The 18,845-nt window shown below is 37.3% G+C and overlaps 1 protein-coding gene across 6 annotated transcripts in view; it reads right to left on the bottom strand.

Annotated features, from left to right (window-relative positions):
- MEI4 (meiotic double-stranded break formation protein 4) overlaps positions 1–18,845 on the bottom strand; it is a 129,392-nt gene that overhangs the window by 83,346 nt on the left and 27,201 nt on the right. For 4 of the 6 annotated variants that reach the window (XM_041715070.2, XM_041715071.2, XM_072926599.1 and 1 more), the window contains exon 2: positions 8,057–8,269. In XM_041715070.2, the coding sequence (XP_041571004.2) occupies positions 8,057–8,093 (37 nt within the window). In that variant the 5' untranslated portion in view covers positions 8,094–8,269. Of the gene's footprint in view, positions 1–8,056; positions 8,270–8,330; positions 9,723–18,845 lie in introns of those variants that run through there. The other 2 variants (XM_072926601.1, XM_072926600.1) reach the window with 2 other exon arrangements.

Raw genomic sequence — 18,845 nt, 5'->3', positions numbered from 1 at the left:
AAATCTACAGATAAGTCCCTCTTCCTTACTGCCCACACAGTTCCACTGATTTTAGAATATTAAATTGTCCTTTTCCCTTCAAATGCTGCTGTCTAAAGGAAGATCTATTATCCTGTAGTCTTTGTATCTTAGATTCTAATAGGATGGTGATATTGCAAACCAATAACTAAAATGGGGAAATATTGAAATGAAGCATAAGGCTTCTTTTATTACTGCCATAGTTCTTTCCTGCATTAATTTTGAAACATATTTCTATTTTCTGTCTAATCGCAGTCTTAAGAGTTAAAAGTTTTGATAATTGACAAGTTTCTTTCTCACGTGATGTATTCCTGGAGACAAGGTGTAAGCATCTGGGGGAGGGCAACAAAGAGGAAGGATTTCTACCTTTGACTGTGCCAGACACTGTGAAATTTTCTTTTCAGTTTACTTCAGCAGATAAAACAGACTTGTTTTGATGTCTAATTCTCAAATTTCAGTGAATGTCTTATTCCTTATTGGGAATGGTTTGAATTCAAATGAGGAAGTACCTTACAAAAATCAGATAAATGGTCCTGTGATTAAATAAATACCTGCAATCCCTCTAGGTTTGTCTTTGGGTTTTTTTGATCTCCATCAATCTTGTCTTTTCTGTGCATTGAGGATACAAGAATATGTGCCTATTTAGCAAAGACTACTTGGGCACATGAGATAATGAGCAGCCACAGTTGCTTGTGTTCCTCAACCTGCTTAAGAAGACAACTGATGTTGTTCATTGATATTATTAATAAGACAAAGGCACAGGAGAAAAATATCTCTGTTTATCCATCCTCCATTCACTGGCAGGAATTTACACTACAACACTGCTCATGGATGTAACGTGAAGTGTTTTTATAATTACATTATTTGAATCAATGGGTGGCAAAAAGAAATCATGATACAAAAAAAAAAAAAAAAGAGACAAACACTGCTTGCACCAGCCCCAGGCAGGACTTACTGTTCCTGTCCTACCTCTCTAAAAAAGCACAAGTTATTTCATGCTGACTTTGAAGATTTCCTGTGACAAGAGTGACCAGGTCAGGGGACACAGACATGTGGATCTGCAGCTGGAACTGGAGCTTCTCTCCAGGTGGGCTTTGGGCTGCATGGGCCTGAGAAGACTGGAATGAAAGCCCAATGAAAGCCCATAGAGTTTGTGGTGAGGTAGTGCCTCCTGTATATCCTTTGTCACAAAAAGCAGCTAATTATCCCAGTGCCAGTTTATTTGTTATTTTTACAGAGAGATTGTGATAGACTATAATAATGAATAAACTATAGATTATTTTTGCCTTGACTTCAACTTTTCTTTCTACTGTCCTCGTTTTTTCCATTCATTTCATCAACATAAATCTTGTAACACATACAAACAGGCATGATGAAAAATAAAATGTCAGCTACATTTTGGGGTTAAAACATTTTGACATTGTGCATCTTCTTTAAAATCAGAGGGTAGAGCATTTGGCTTGGTATTTTCTCCAATAAGGAAAAATTGACAATTTGTAGGATTTTTTGTGCTTGACATTTGTATTTCCATTTTAATTGAGTTTATAGGATTCTCCTTTCTGTTCTGTGTGTATTTCAATAACCACTCAGCGCTAAAATTTTCAGGTAGAACTTCAAATAGATTGGATTAACATTTTGTATGCTGAACAATGATGAACAAAACCCACAATTCTCTTTTCTTAATTTCCTAAGATGGTAAAGTGGAGTGTATACTGTTACCAAACTAACAGAAATTATGAATGTGATCCCAGTATTCTTTTGAACAATGCAATCATATGATTCTGTATATATACAAACCTAAGTAGAAAAATAAGAAGACTTTGACAATAGCACCAGAGATGGACTTGACTCCTTATTAACTGGCCTCTGAACCCAAGCAATTTTTGTGTGCTTAAGCAAGTATTTATAATGGCACTACATTTTAAAGTTAATAGTATTCATATTATTCTGTGGATACTTGGCTATAGGCAACAGACATATGTCTGCATAGTGAGTAAACAGGCAAATGGAGGTTCAATAAAGCATTAAGAAATATTGCTAATGACAACCACAAAATAAAGCAGCGGGAAAAGAAGGGAACTGACCACTGACATTGTTCAACAACCCATAGAAGTATAAGATTAATCTTGAAACACTGAGTTGTGGACCAACCAGTAAATTGCGTAAATTACTTTAAGGCCTTCAACATTAAAAAATTTAATGATTTATGTCATTTGCAATGTGCAGCATGTCACATCCCATTGCAATACTCAGTATATTATGTGTAACCACCTATCCAGAACATTGTTGCTAAACTTGCCTAGTTTCTCCTTGGTATATGAAAGAATAAAATTTCATTTCCTTATATAGTTTAAGGAAGCAAACTAAAAATGTAAAGCTACATGGAAACCATTTGTTATTTTGACATTGAAATTTCTCCTCAAAGATCCTATCTAGACCAATGAGTTTTCATAATCTGACACCAAGGGCTGTTGTTACAACTGGAAATGCTGACTCACCAAAAAGTGGATAGCTTCTGATAGTTTATTCACTTAGCTTAAGAGCTTTTCAGTTTTATTGAGCACTGCTAAATTGAGAAAAAAAGGCTTTTAGAAGAAACCCAGTCTTCTAAAAATTTTGGAAGTTTTGGATATTTTAATTTAAATTTATCCACTAATTCTATTTTTTTTTGTATCCATCAGTAATACTTTTATAATTTGATTTTTACCATTGATCTCTAAATTTTTGTAAACAGCTCAAACAAGATCTCCAGATTGTTTGATATTTTCCTCACAAGTGAATGAAATCTAAACTGATAAAACTGGCTGTTTACTGAAGTATTATATGAAACTTCATGCATCCAAAGCTTTTGTTTAAATCTAGCTTTCACCTACAGCAATTAAAAAATTGATTGATGATAGATAGGAAAGCTCTGTCAGTTAAATCAGTGGTGACAATAAGAGAAACAGTTTAAAAAATATATCCCCACCAGTTGTGTTAAACAGTTCCTCTTGCAATTTTGGGTGTAGATATTAGGAGCCTGACTGATGTTGCGTGTATGTGTTAGAGCATGTGTGTAGGTAAGAGTGTGTGTGTGTACACATTCACATTCAGACAGTTGTTTTGCATCTTCTGAGATGACCACAATTTTTGGTATTGTTTTTTTGGTTTCTTTTTTTGGGGGGAGGGGTTGGGTGGTTTGTGGGTTTTTTTGCTTTTTTTTTTTTTTGGTTGTTGTTTTGTGGTTTTGTTTGTTTGTTTGTTTGTTTGTTTTGCAACATGCTGAAAACCTTTATTCTGATGCCTGGCACTGGCATTCTGCATAGAGTTGTGCATGTTTGGTACAAGTCTGCTGAGCTGGAAAACTGTATTTTGCAATTCCATTGAGATTTTTCCAACAAAGGTCTGACCCATACAAATTGATAATACACACACTGAAATCTTTGTCAGTTGAACATTTTTACCGTAATAATCTTCTTGCAGCAGTAATCACCATAGTCATGTTGTTTCAGAAAACAGTGCAGAAGAGCCACTGGAAAAAGCAAAAGATATGGAAGTATTTGACTGAAGAGCTATTTTCCCTCTCTTCAGTAAATGGTCCTGGTGCTAACCCAACTCTGTCATCAATCGACTCAAACCTCTCCATCCACAAAACACAAAGTGAGAGGGAGAATTGGTCTCCTAAGGATTTTAAGGAGAAATGGTGAGGCTTTTTTATTGTTTTTCCTTGTTTTTTTCCCTGCCTTTATCTTCTGTCACAGAGAAAGACTTTGTTTTTTTCCTTCACTCCTAAATTCTTTGCTCATGAACAGGGAAAAAAAAGTTGATCTAAATGTTCTAAGAGGCATGCTTTTATACTTGTTTCAGGTTTAAGAAGAAAAAGCAATGCCTAATCAGGGCTTCCACTTCAGTGAAACAGATTTTTCACTGACTTTTAAAATTGTGACACTAGTCAAAACACCTCCATCATGAAGAAATAAGGTACAGAAAATGTATTTGTAAAAAAGTAACTGGTAATGCTAGAAAGAAAGTGAGTGACTTTTTTTCCTCCAAAAAGAGCTTAAAATCTATTGAATAAACTGCAAGGTCTTTAAAATTACATCCTGATAAATGTATTTAATCAAATTTTAGATTATTTAATATTTGCAAATGGCTTTCTATTCAACAATAGTGACAGACAAAAATTGAGAAAGTTTAATTTGGCTCTAAACAAGAACTTCATATTGGACACTGACAGATTTTTTTTGTCCCACTGATTACCCCTGTCTTCTTCTGTGCAGGTTATGAATAAGAAGAATTTGCTCAGTGGTTCACTTACTTATTAGGAAGCACTTCACATGATAGAGCACAGTTCTTCTATGCTATATGGCTTTTAATTGAACTTATACTCTTTGGAATTATATATGTAATTTTACTTTTAAAGTACTGAGATATAAATAATGTGATTTTCAATTTCCCCTTTATACTTAGAGATGTAAATATACTTCCAGCAATTATCTTTGAAAAATATGCATAATTTGCTTCTACTTTTCTTGGTTCCAACTTTAATTTTGCTCAGGTAATGTTAGTATTGTTTTATTTATGTTATTAATTTTCAAAAATCAATACTTTTCGTCCTTTTAAGTTAACTTAGTTTGCACCTGATCTCCCGATCTATTGGCAAAATGCTTTTAAATAGTTTAGAAAAGTATTTCACTAGCTTTTAATGATGTTTCTTCATCACTGAAAAAACTATTTGTTTGTATTGCTCTTGCATCTTATAATCTGCAACATTTGAAATATTAGGCCCGAGTACAGGGAGGACCATGTGCAGATCTTTCCTTATGTAGAGCATCGTGCTTGCCAAAAATGGTTCTGTTAATGCTAAAATCATTTTGGTGCACATTAAGGTCAAGCTGTGTCTCTGCAAACTCTTGAGACCAGGCAATGCCACATGCAGTTAGCCTTAGCCAGCTGATGTCCCTGTAGGTGCAGGACAGACACCTTTGGAGAGCGGTGAGGTCCACCCAGAGAAATCTTGGCCAGCTGTTCCTGTCTCCTTCCATTAGTTGGAAAGGAAATAGAGTAGTATCTATATTTCTAACCTTCAGAAAGCTGAGGTTAGGTGAGAGGAATTGCATTCCCAGTGCAGACACTGCTGCACCCTGGGGTTCAGGCGCAGCCAGCAGTGTGTTGGTACCTCCGAGCATCGCATGGAACGGGCACAGAAGGGCTCAGGTAACATCACAGGTGGGCGAAGAGCTGCAGCTGAGTCACAGTGAGGGATGCTGGGGGCAGACCTGGGATTGTGTATCAGCATGAGAGATCCATAGCCGGTGGGTGAGGAAGGAAAGGACAGTGACACATTTTTTTCTGCATGGCCTGACAGGGAAACTGAAATTGCTGTTATTGACACCCAAGATACTACTGATACCTGAGGAAAGAACGTTCAAAGTGACCTGCTATAATATTTGCCATGTGCCTCTCACTCCCAGAGTACACATTAGGACCAAAGTTCATTTTCTCTCACTGAAAATTCGTGACACATTTGGGATAAAGTACTGCATATTAAGATTTCATTAAATAACGAAGCATTCACTGCCAGAGCTGAAGTAATTATTCAAGAATTGTGCTCTCACAAAAGGATTTTTTCTTGCCTTTAAATCTTCTTTTAATTATATGCTTTTCATTTAGTTATAAGAAAATTACTTGAATTTTCTCAATAAAACTTTAAGCAGTCTTTATTCTGTTACTAAAAACATGCACAAGAACAAATAATTTCAAAGATATATATCGAGTATATGCAAACTCTACAGAATCATTAATTTTGAAACAATTTTGTGAAACCACTTAAAATCATATAGTGAGACATGAGTCGTATAAACTGAAGAATAAAAATTAATTTAAAATATAGAGAACAAACTTAATTTCTGCTTGTTTGTGAACATTTATTACTAAAATATATTAAACTAGAATTTTTAATTTTCACAACTGACTCACTCTCATCCTACCCCTTCCAACATAGCTTCAATGGAGACAATTTTCTGAAAAATATTACTGTTTTGTTAGTTGTATGAATATAGAGGAAAAAGTGGTTCCTTTATTCATTCAGTCATAGGTGGAGAGCAGGGTAGTCACCTCTATGTAGGCTCATGTACCTTACCAGGGCCTTATGGAGAAATCTTGCACAACTGTAGCATTGTAGCTCTGTCTGTAGCTCCAAAAACAATGGGAAGCATGCATACATGCCCTGCAATATAGCACTGAAATGGTCAGGGCTCCCTGCTGTGGAGGACAGTCTTCACACAAACTCAGAGAAAGCCATCCAAAAAGCCTAAGTACCAGACATTTTTAAATTATTTAGAGACCCAGGATTCACTGGTAATAGGCAAAGGAGGGATGTTTGAAGATTTATGTGGCTTTATAACTTGTTTTGTTTTGCCCAACATAATAGCACAAACCACAAACTCAATACACTGCGTTAAAGCCCGAAGGTTTTTGTTGTACTGAGCTGTGAGAGTTCTCAGGAAATTTAATGGTGCCCCAGACAGTAAACAGAAAAAAACAGAAGTGTCAGCAGTGCACAGGCCAGTGTAACAGCAGTGGATGGGGACCTGTACTAGGCAGCAGCCCTTCTCTACTCCCATTCCTCAACTGAGTAAGGGACTGTCCAGTGTCTTCCTGTGCTAAAAGTGCTTTTGAATTCTGGAGCAAGTTGCCCTTGGAGGTAGATGGGCATGAGTGGCACCTACAGAGAGCATACAGTGCAGACTCTCTGGTCATCCCTGCTGTAGCCCCTGTCTTGAAGGGGTCTTTGGCAGCCACATCAAAGTAGGTTTTGGTACACGTAGCTCATGAGCAATGGCTTTGTCACTTCTAGACTGTATAAATCTCACCAGCTGTGGCAAATGCCTAGCTTGCCACAAGACCTTGCTTGATTTTTACAAAAAAAGAGAACACCCTCCACCCCTGTGCAGGACCATCTGTCAGGTCTCTGCAGCCTCAGGCATGTCTGTGATGTTGGCAGTGCTGCACACATGGCCAGCTGCCCTGTGCTGCCCAGTGCTGCCCTGCAGCACTGAACCAGAACCAGCTCTGCATCTTTGTGAGTATGGCCAGCTTCATTCTCAGGTATGACTACCTCCCTCACAAAAAAAGGATACAAAGGCAGGAGTTTAATCTCTTTGTACTGAAAAATTAGGACAGGCATAGGTGATCTGTTAGGTGCTACCAGGAGGTGAACAAATTAAAATGTAGGAGTAATGACTATGTCAGACTTTTGAGTCTAATTCTTGCCTTGAGCTGACATGTGAGCAATAATTATACTCTCTGCTGAGCTGCTCTATGGACACGAGTAATTATAGTCCTCGATACACAAAAATGTGTATCTCATTATAATGAAGTACAGAAATAAACAAAAATAAATGGACTAGAACTAAATGTTCAGAAAACCATTTATATGCTTGGCTTTAGACAGTCACCCCAGGTTTTACATTCAAACAAAATTGCCTGTGGAATTCTGGTCTTATAAGTGGAGCTTGTGGGAAAAGTAAAAAGCTTCTTTGTAAGTAAAAGTAAGTAAAAGTAAAGAGCTTTTTTCTGTGAAAAGTTAGAGATAGATGTTCAATACCTGAAAAGAAAATGGTTATTCATCTGAAATATTTCATTTGGTAGTAATCAAAGGGAAAATTTTGCAGCGATACCCTGCTTGTAAAGTTAAAATACAATTCTCTGCTCACGTTTCTGTGGTAACTAGCTCAGTAACCCTAAATAATTTAGTATTCCAGCCCCATTTCCTTAAAACCCTAGAGTACTTACAAAGAATAAGTATAAAAGTATGAAATTCATGACTAATTGTAGTCAGTTACTCCTAAGAGTCAATTCAGATCTAGGGAATAACTCAATTCATCCTAAAATAGGTGTCTTAAATACACTGTGGATATGTGTATTTAAGCAAAAGAATCTAGCCTAGAAATATACAAAGTTTAGACTTAGAAATCTGATCTCCTTGTGTTCAGATTTCATTAAAGTAAACCTGCTACCAAACTTTCTAGGTATCCACAAAAAGTATAAAGCTTACCATGCAAAAAGCTGCACTGGAAACCCATGCTGGCCATCCAACTTCCAAGAGAGATTTGATGATCAGTCAGCTACATTCAGTCTGATTCTTCTACTTTGGTAGGGAAATTGACTACATGGCTTCAGAAATTCATGTCATTCCCAGCACTTCACTATTTCCGTACCTGAAAGAACATGGCACTGAAATATGTCTGTGGTGGAAATCCTGGTTTCACTGAAAGAGAAAAGAGGAGATTTCTTTGATTTCTTTGACTTCAGAAATATCAGGATTTTACCCAAGGACAAGGATGGTTGTGCCATGTCACCCCAGGTGTTCACAGGAAATAAAGATAATTCCTCAAACTTCAGAAAAAAATCAAACAACCTCCCCTTGTCCAGCAGGCTCCTCACTGCATGTTCCATCAAGGCACCTTCAGGCAACTCTGTGGTAGGGAACAGGTTGTCTTGTGCTTGAAAGGTGAACAAAGAAACGAGTGCTGGAGTTCAGCAATGACTCACATCTGGCAGTGCAATTTCCTGGCACTTCTGAGTGGCACTGACTTGCTCTGCTCTACAAAAACATCTTAAATGATGTGGGAGATATTTTATATGGAAAAGCAAAGCATGCTGCATGGGACTCAAAAGGATCTTGTTATTATTTCATCCCTTATTCAAATTACTCTTTAGGTCAAGATTGTATTAATGCTCATAATTAATTTGACCTTACATAATGAACGTAATCCAAGTATCTCACAACACTTCTTGAGCATTCTCTAATTAAACTAGTCACAATCTCTCAGTGAAATACTCAAGGAATCTGTGTGACTCGTTTCATCTAGTACCAAAAGCAGTCACTTCTGGGGTCAAGTAGGGCACAGCAGCATGTTCAATAATGCACAACAGCATTGTGCCACACTTTGGGAGGGAAGTGACAAGTAGAATCCCTAATTGGAACTACAGGGGGTTTAAGGAAGGGAAATGTATTTATCTATAATTTCAGATTTAAAGGTGCTAACTTGTTCTTTCCTTTGAAGATTGTCAAAGGCCCTTTCATGTCCAGTTGGCTTTTTTAGTTCACAAGTCCAAGAGGAATGCCTTACTATATAATAGTTTCATGACCTATTATACTTTGAAATTCTGTATCTACACATAGAATTTACTTGCCCAAAGTAAATAGCCAGTGTGATTCTGCAATCAAAGATGTAAGCAGTTGCCAATATTTACCATTTCTCCCTAAAAGGCTCATTTGAAGCTGTTTTATTATCCCCACTGTACAGAAAAAAACCTGAAACATTGGGAAAATAAGTGATCTTCCTCTACATACGGAGAAAGTCAGTGATTAAAAGGTCATCAAATCTCGTTTTCCAAGCCTATATTAGTTTGCTAAGCTTTCACTTGTCGTTCTTTCTGCCTGTTAAATCATCCCCAGCATTCAGTCTGTATGACACTCTATTTTTGATACCCTTAATTAAAATACAGCTTGAACACAGAGTCTATATTATTCTGCCTAACAGGAGAGCTTTCACATATCCATTCTCATTTGCTCTTCAACAAAAACAAGCTTTAAACCCACAAAAAGTTACTAACCCCACTGATGCAGAAGCTCCCCAAGTATCTTTTGGACAACTGCTCCTCAGAGCAGGAGCACCCCTTTTGTGCCACTGGGGCTTCATTCTAATGGAGAAATGCACCAGGCTCTTTGGAGCTCCACAGGATGAGGCAGATGGGACAGAAGCTTCAAGGGTCATTGGGGGACAAATTACTTCACCTGCAATTCCTTCATGAACAGGAATGTCACTGGTAACAGCTCTGAACTCTTCACAGGTTCCTGCAGCCAGATCAGGCTGTAGTGATCTCCTGTGATGTCCTCTCTAGCATGCAAAACAACAGATTATCACAAAGGAATTTTTACGTAGGATAAAAACCTGTAATTAATTTAGATCCTGAGAGAAAAATACCCTGCTGTGTCTATAGGTGAAGTATTGTAATGGAAAATTGCACCACTGAATAGCAGAGGCTTTACTGTCTCAATTATAAGAAAACATTTCCCATGTTTCTTGCTGAGACAGGGGAGGAGCCTGAAAAACCTAGATACTTTTACCAGGGCTCAGAAAAGCCAAGAGGACCAGAAAACACACATTTTTCCATCTTGCTTGTAGTGTAGCAGGAAAATTACATGTATTTATACTTTTCAAGCCTTGACTTTCATGTGCAAATCTTTTTTTTAAATTCTCTATAATGTAACATGTATTCTTGTGATGAAAACAGAGAAAAATGATAAAGAATGTGTTAAGGATTTCTGATTATTATTGAATTTTGAGGAAGCAAAACCACTACTGTAGCACATGAGCAATACACATATTAAAATACATAGAAAATGATATTAAAAAAAATCTATAAACCCAGTGTTTTTACTATGTAGCAATTATATAATCTGCAGTGATTTGTACTATCCTCCATTTTATGAAAACTGTGAGAACAGATGTACATTAATATTGTCAAGGGAGCAGACAGCCAACATGACCATTCCCAAGATGAAAACACATTTGTGAGATGACACTTTAAGTAAAGCTTCTATAAGGATTAAAATTCCACTTTCTGAATGATTTAATTACTTGCCAAATCTTGATGCTTTCTTGTGTGCTATTCTCTTATGAAAGAAACATTCCAGGAAAAAAAGAAAATCCATCAAAGTTAATTTTTCCAGTTTTCTGATCGCAGAATTATCACAATAATGAAATAATGTTATTCCTGAAGGTAAAAAGAACAGTTTCACATTTCACCAGAACATCTGTCAAAGTTTTAATAGCTTTTGTGGTGTTCTTTTAACAACTTTATTCACTTTGAATAATAATAAGAGAAATTAGGCTTTTCATTTCAGGAAAAATTATTTAAAATGGAATTTCTATTCTCTTTCTGATTACACAAAAAAAGTCCACATCTCCTTCTCAGTAGATAATAAATTCCAGATGATTGTATGAATCACATTCACTATGGTGTGCATCATTAACAGCTGTAGCTGCATGGTCATGATAGCTGCACTTATATTTTCTATGTAGAAAGATCCATGCAACTTCTCAAGAGAGAAAACAAAGTAGTCTCTAGAGTCAGATACTAATTGCTGAAAAATACTGAGTTGATCACATTGCAGGCCAAGGAAACATATGGGAGCAGTGAAGTTAACTTCAAGGAATCAGAAGAGAAGTTAAGATTAAGCTCTTCATAGGGGTGAGGAATGTGGCCTCCTAGGTGATATACCTCACTCCAAGTGAGGCACCCAATTACACAAAAAATTACTACAAATTGGAAATTCAAATTGGAAATTCCTTGATATTATTTGCTGACACTAAAGGGAGTGAAAGGCAACTCACTCCTTGATAGCTAACTGTATCTAAATTTTGGTGATATGTTTCTATTCTAAGTGCATACAATTGCCATCAAATACTAGTTTTAACATGTTTATGATAACCATTCCTAAAATCAACCAGAAGCCTTGGAAAATGCCAGGGTTTACATGCCTAAGAGTGATGCTAGGGCAGTGACATTAGCAGTGCTAAGTGTGCAACAGGGTGTCATAAACTGTTGTTTCTTGTTTATTTTTTCAAACAATATTGCATTTAACTGAATAAGTGAACATGTTGTTTTAATATTGATATAGCTGTACTTGCTGCTGTATATAAAGTGGGTGAAATGTCAAAGAAAGCACGGTAGATAGAAAAACCCACATTGCTATAACCAAAACAAAATGACCAGATGTCTTGGCTTGGCACAGATTTGTAAATACTTTGCTATATGCAGAGCATGAGACCTTTGATCTTATTTGCATAAATTTATACAAAGAAGTGGAAGTATTATTTAGAGCCAGATTTAAGTTTTAAATGTGTGTGTGCTAATGCAAAACTCTAGCTGAAGCCATCAGTTGTTGTTAGAAATGTTAAACAAAAGTATTGCTGCGTGTCATTGCTCTGTTAGGATTTAGAGGCACTTAGAGGAAAAAGTGTAGGCAGCCAGCTGCACTGATAAAAAGTGACTGAAATCTGCTCTTAAGGGTATTGGCACATCACAGCTGGCAGAACAGCAGAAATACCTAAATTAAAAGTTAATTTGGGTATCTCCACGTTTTGTGGCAGTCTGGCATGTTCTACGTTACCTTTGGTGAGCCTGCACAGATGTTACTGAGGGGAAAGCAAGCCAATTCTCATAAGTTTACAGCATATGTTTTGCTGCACTGCTCAGATCTGTTTGGCTTTACTAGCCAAATTCAAAATGCATTAAATGGTAGTGATTTTTCTCTAGTTGTAAACATTTATTCTATGGCAAAATTGGATTACTGACGACAAAGAAAAAAACAGGTGGTGGGGAAATGTAAACAACAGAAAAGCAGTGGAGGTTCTCCTAGAAAAATATTCAAGATAGTTATTTGCACTGAAACAATAAAAGGTTTCTCAAATGCTAAACAGTTCAATATCCTACCCTAATCATACTTAACCTGCTATAGTGATTAAGACCATTATAAATAAATTCAGTCCCCACCCCCATACAAAGTTAATCAAATATAGAATCAAGACAGACGGAACCTCAAGCACAGAAGGAAACATCTTATTTCTCAGTCATACTCAGTCATCCAGGAGAACAGATGGCCCTTAATAGCATGCCCTGAAACGTCTAATTACATGAGAAACTTTGTACAGTTTTTGTGGACTTTTAATTGGTCCCCCAACTGTGTGTGGAGACAGCCAAATGTTTTAATAGATTAAATAATAAATATCAAGATAGACTGTGTTACAGCATGTACAAGACCTGGCTGACTTATTCTTAAGGTGGATGTAAAAATATGGCAATGCATGGAGGGATTCAGCCCTGTGAATCCAGACTGTCATGCAGACAAGCTCTACTAATTTATTTGGAAGTCTTCCTCATAACATGTTGGGTGCCTTGACATCTCACAATATAGAAACAACAAGGTGTATATGATAACAGATTTAGGGTCACTAAGAATTTAGCCTATATAAATGACATGAATGGAGCAATGGTCAGTAACTATAGCAACCAATAAAACCCTAACAGGAGAGGGGAATGGACATTACATGTCAGCATGCCAAGCTGAAATGTAATGCTATAACAACAAGATTGTTGTTATTGTTGTTGTATTCCAACATATATTGGAAAGATGAATTTTTTCTAATGAAAAAATATTTTTCAAAAAAATTCTATTAAAAGAATAACGCATATTTAATGATGGAAATGTTATTAAGTACTTAAACATTAGTAAAGCCAAAGCATAATCAGGTTCATAAGTGTTGTTAATGGACAACAGACACAGAAACTAAGCATTAAGTGAAGCACAAAAAATCAGCAGCAGTAAATGCGTTTTGAATGCAGAACTGAACTCAGAACCTTATCTAGGATATAGGAGCTATACATCTATTGCACAAAACCTTGTATTATGTTTCCCTCTAATAATAAAGCCACAGGAAAGCCTAGGAGTTCTGCTTAGTTGGTCAATCATATAATTTAATCCAGGTTGTGATTATGCTGTTTAACCACATTAAATTTTGTGCTGCAACTAGAAAAGCTGTTCCAAAATGTTGTTGCTGTGATGCTTAGAAACCTTCTTTTCATGATAAATTTATAAATAGCTAGATTATACCCATTTGTTCTTGTGCCAGGAGTGGCTGTTAGTTCAAATGGCTTTTCTCTGGTGTATTAACATGCAATATTACGGACATGCAACATTTTGTTAGGCTGTGAAAGCCAAGTTCCTTTTGAAAGATGGAACCACAGAATGGTTTGTGTTGGAAAGGAGCTTTAAAGGTAATCTAGTCCAACCCCCCTTTTACAACACCAGGTTGCTTTAAGCTGCATCCAGCTTGCCCTTGAACACTTCCATGGAAGGAGCATCCACAACTCTGGACAACCTGTGCCAGTGCCTCACCACGCTCACAGTAAAGGCCATCTTCCCTAACATCTAACCTAAATCTCTCCTAGTTTAAGCCCATTCCCTCATGTCCTATTGCTACTGACTGGTAAAAAATCTCTCTCTTCTCTCTTATAACCCCCTCCTCTATGTATTGAAAGGCTGGAATAAGCTTTTTCCTACAGCTTTCTTTTTTTCCAGGCTGAGCAACCCCAGTTCTCTAAGCCTGTCTTCATAGGAGAGGTATCCCAAGCCTCTGATCATGTGAAAACTTTCTTCCCTCTAAGCATCTTAGATGACTGTTGGGAAGGGTAGATAAATATGATTAAGAACCACAATGGTACAGCCAGGACGAATATAACGCCCCCTACTGGCTGGACAATTACCCTCACCTACAGAGGGGTCCAAAAGCCAAATGGACTCTTCCATCTCACCCCCCAGAATGTATGGTTCACCCCACATCTGTAACCCTCCCCTGAACCATCAGGTGCCTGTGACCCCATTGGCCCAGGTCCTGTTCCAGCCCACCCTGGAGCCCCCCTTGATAAGGGGTCTCCAGGGGGCTGGACGCCCTCTTGGATCTTCCCTTCTCCTCCTGGAGAGTCCTCCGGGAGTCCCTGCTCCCCTCTCTGTCTCTCCCCTCCCCCATCACCCTAGGCCCAGCCACGTGCTGTGTCTGGCAGCTCGAGGCAGGGTCACAATGCCTCCTGAATAAACCTCATCCCCCAAGAGCAACCAAAGAGATCTCGCCTGAATCTGTCCGTGGAATACAAATATACGTCGTTACAGATGACTTTCTCTGTTTTTCAGCATGCTTAGTTCTCTTGTGTGAACAGCTGTAATTGTACAGTATACTTCAGGTAAACTCTTGCTTGAATACTGTTTATTATATTTCTATTTCATACATTTCTATTTTCATATGGCTGCATCACATCAGGCTATCACAGGATCTCTACCAGACTTTTTTTTTTTGTTGTTGTTGTTATTATTGTTCCAAAAGGTGACTTGATTTGATGCAGAAACTCTAGATACTACTCCACTGAATGTGTCCCATTTCTATTAACTCAATCATCAACTCAACTCATCAGGGTGCAAAAACCTCTATCCCACCTATGGTTGGAATTCCATTGTCTTTTATTCCTCTACATGTAGCTATGCTGTAATAACTGAGCTTTATCATTATTGTTGATATACGTCCACCAGCAAACACCTTGAAAATTGTTATCACAGTGATAAGAATTTACTGGAAATATAGAGATATCTATTCACCTGCCTGTACAGTATTTCAGAGATTTCCTCAGTGAAATAGCTTTTGCAATCCTTCCACAATACAACTGACCAAAATCCTTTCTATTTTTACCCATATAATCTTTATTTCCCTGTTGGTTATTACCACAATGTTTCTCAGTCCCACGCTTTAATCTTGTCTTTCCTGGAGAGCACAAACCTATTACCCATTAATGACTGTATTTTCATTATGCTTCTGGTTGTTGCACAGGAAAGAATCAGTTGATTTTAAAAGGTCCAGACTGATCAGCAGTATTTTAGGCACATTTTGAAGAATGCAGGAGGATACAAAACATGAAAGACAATGGGTGATCATGGCCATGAGGTCTAAAAGCAAATCTTCTTCTGCACAGGCCCCAGGTGTTGCAGATGTTCCAGGTTGTCCTGTCCTTATGCTGAAGGAAGAGTCAGACCATGGGAATTTGAATAAGAAAATTTTGAAGTAATCAGAAATAACTATGTAGAAGGTCTAACATCAAAAAGATACTGCTTTCCCTTTTGTAGTTAGTCAGTGTGACACACCTTTGTATAGTTAGTTGGTATGACACACCTTATTAGCTGTCTTTGCTGCCTTCTTTTCTGTTCACAGGTAAATCTGGTTGAATCAGATGTATGTTTACAGTGGTCTATAAATATGCTTTTTTTCCTCTGAAAAAATGCAAAAATCTTATGGAGCAAGAAAATTTACAGTGCTAGGCCTGTTACCAGCCAGCAGTAACCCCAAGATCTCCCTCTCTGGGTAGAACAGCAGATGTTGTCTGGACCATCTGTGGTGGTTTGTGCCAGAGGGTCCTAAAGCTCACTTCCCAAATACAGTGTCTCTCTATGAAGTCCGCTCCTTGCCTTTTCATGCAAATCCTAGTTGCTACCTGCATATTGCAAAAAGCCTGGATTTCAGGCTCTCCCTCTCATGCCCATTTCAGGGTGACTTCTACCATGAGAAGGTTAAGCTGCAGTTGCTGAAGTTGTCAGATGGGATGGTCAGACCCCACTGCCCCGTCCTCCCTGGAGATTTTGTTCAGCTGCAGTTCTGTAAGGCAGACCCAGGTGCTCAGTAGACAAGATGGTTCTATAACACTAGACATACCGATCCCATGCATATGCATATATTTTCCTTTGTACTCCTGAGAATCACCCCTTCTCCTGACTGGATATTAGAAGTAGTGCCAAAATCTTTATTCACTGCTATCAGAAGGTCTGGGAGTTCAAGAACTTCTAATATTATAGCTCCTGAAGCACAGTGATTTATGTCAAGCAGTTAGCATTTTTGTGTCCCCAGACCTTTCACTGGCATGCAGACAACCTACTCATGGTGCAGAGGCTACTGTAGCATTTACCCCTTTGTGTAATGATTTCCAGGTGCTGGAAAAGTTTCCTTGTATTTCATAAATTCTACAAAAAAGTAAAAGAAAGATAGCCTCATTTAAAAGTGTAAAGAGCTAAAAAGTAACTTCTCTACTCTTTAAACGTCTTGACAACTGCATTGCTAGAGGCAGAGCTGTACTGGAAGTCTTCCAGGGTGCAGAAATAGGATAAGAAACAGGATAAGAGAAATGGCATTAAAGAACCACAAAACCCCATATTACTCACAGGATGCTGGCTCTGAAAAATATCCAAAGGAAAGTTTGCTGAAGTAATGACACAGAGGGGGGTATAGGAAAGTCAAGCTTGGGGGAAAGAAAACTAGAGTCTACAATTCCAGGAACTTCAAAATACTTAGTTATAGTGTCCAGGTTGTCCTGTTCTTTTGCTGAAGGAAGAGTCAGACCATGGGAACTTGAGTAAGAAAATTTTGAAGCAGTCAAAAAGGGCTATGAGAAAGCAAATTATAGATAAGAAATGAAGAAAGTTATTTGGAAACACTGTTTTGCATGATAATGGACAAGTCAAATAACCTTCTGGATGGAATCACCTAACTCAAATAGGGAAGTGAAAAACAAAGTCCTGTAATTTAATACAGACCTAACCAAGATGACTACTGGTTAGTATTCAACACACAGGACTTCAAGCTCTAAAAGAAAATAAGAGAAAGCACATACTAGGAGGATTTGCATGTGTGATCACTGTCTAACCAATCAAGCAGATGAATAAATCAAGTGAAGATTAAGTACATTAAAATTCTTAGCATTAGATCAGGCAAAGAACATAAAAAGAACCAAACCAAACTTATTTGTAAGAGAACAGATCTATTTCTTTGGAATAAGAAATATGAAGAAATCTTAATGTAAAACTGTGAAAACAGTTCTAAACTAGCAATACATAGTATAGCTCTGCAGTGTTATTCTGCATTTAAATTAGATGTATGCACCACTTAGGATCAAAATAGAATAAGAGGTCTGGGTAGTGTGACAATTTGCTATTTCCTATCTAGTTGCATATTTGCTTCACTGTTTTATAGTTTTCATTCTGTATCTGCCCAGTTTTTGCCTTCTTAAAAATAAAAATAGGTAGATGGAGGAAGAATTGTTTACTGGGAGCTTATTACAGGGTGGCTGTTAAACTGATTAGGGTTTTGGAAACCATCAAACAACTAATCTAGATTAACGCACAAGGTCACATAAACAAATAAGGCTTTGTTTCCTGTGGACTTCCATGGTTACCTCTGGGGTTTCTAAATAGACTACTAGACAAGTAATCCAGTTTCTTCAAGCTTGTCACATTGCAGATAGATATTATTTAAATTGAAGCGCCTGTCCACTTAAAGACACTGCATGCATTAGGATATTTTCCAGCCCGGCACATTCTGAAAAATACTATTTCTTCCCCATAGAAATATTGAAATTTTTTCAGTATGAGACCTTGGTAGCAGAGGTTCCAAGAAAATAGTTTTATATTCAATAAATTGGAGTCTATTATGACTTGGCATTGTGAAAGCAAAAGATAACATTACAAATCTGAAGTCAAATTGTCAAAGCATTGAAACAAAGTATTATAGACAAATATTTTTAAATTGTTTGCCTTTTCTCAGATGTAAGCACACTTATTCCAGGCAACACAGTATGCACAAAATTGTATACACAAATAATAATTTCATTATATAGTGATTATAGGTTACAGACACTTAGAACAGAGAATGCTACAAATACTATGACTACTTGACATAATATCAGTGTAAAAATGCATTATTTAATAGTTTTCAGAATATTCAGAGTGGTACTCATAGAACAGTTATTAAATCCTCTCCTAATAATCCATAATAGGGTTAGGATGTATATAAATAGGAATGCCTGTCTGTGCACACACACAGAGTCATAACAGAGTTATGATTCTATGTGTATGCATGAGGAAATAGGATATTCTCATTTACCTTTCCTGTATGTTCTTTGTTTTAAAAAATAAAAGGGCGGGGGGGGGGAGGGGAAGGGCGGGGCAGGAAAGGAAAAGGAAAAGGAAAAGGAAAAGGAAAAGGAAAAGGAAAAGGAAAAGGAAAAGGAAAAGGAAAAGGAAAAGGAAAAGGAAAAGGAAAAGGAAAAGGAAAAGGAAAAGAATAAAAAAGAATGATAGTAAAAATATTCCCATGTACTTTAGGTTAGGAACCTGTTAACATCCCAGCCATATCTCCCTTAAGTATCTGACCCTGCCTAAAACTGGATAAACATGAAATACA

This window comes from Taeniopygia guttata, chromosome 3 (genome assembly GCF_048771995.1).
Source record: "Taeniopygia guttata chromosome 3, bTaeGut7.mat, whole genome shotgun sequence".
Classification (NCBI taxonomy): domain Eukaryota; kingdom Metazoa; phylum Chordata; class Aves; order Passeriformes; family Estrildidae; genus Taeniopygia; species Taeniopygia guttata.
The sequence above is the reverse complement of the archived record's forward strand: the minus strand, read 5'-3'. Positions and strand labels throughout refer to the sequence as shown.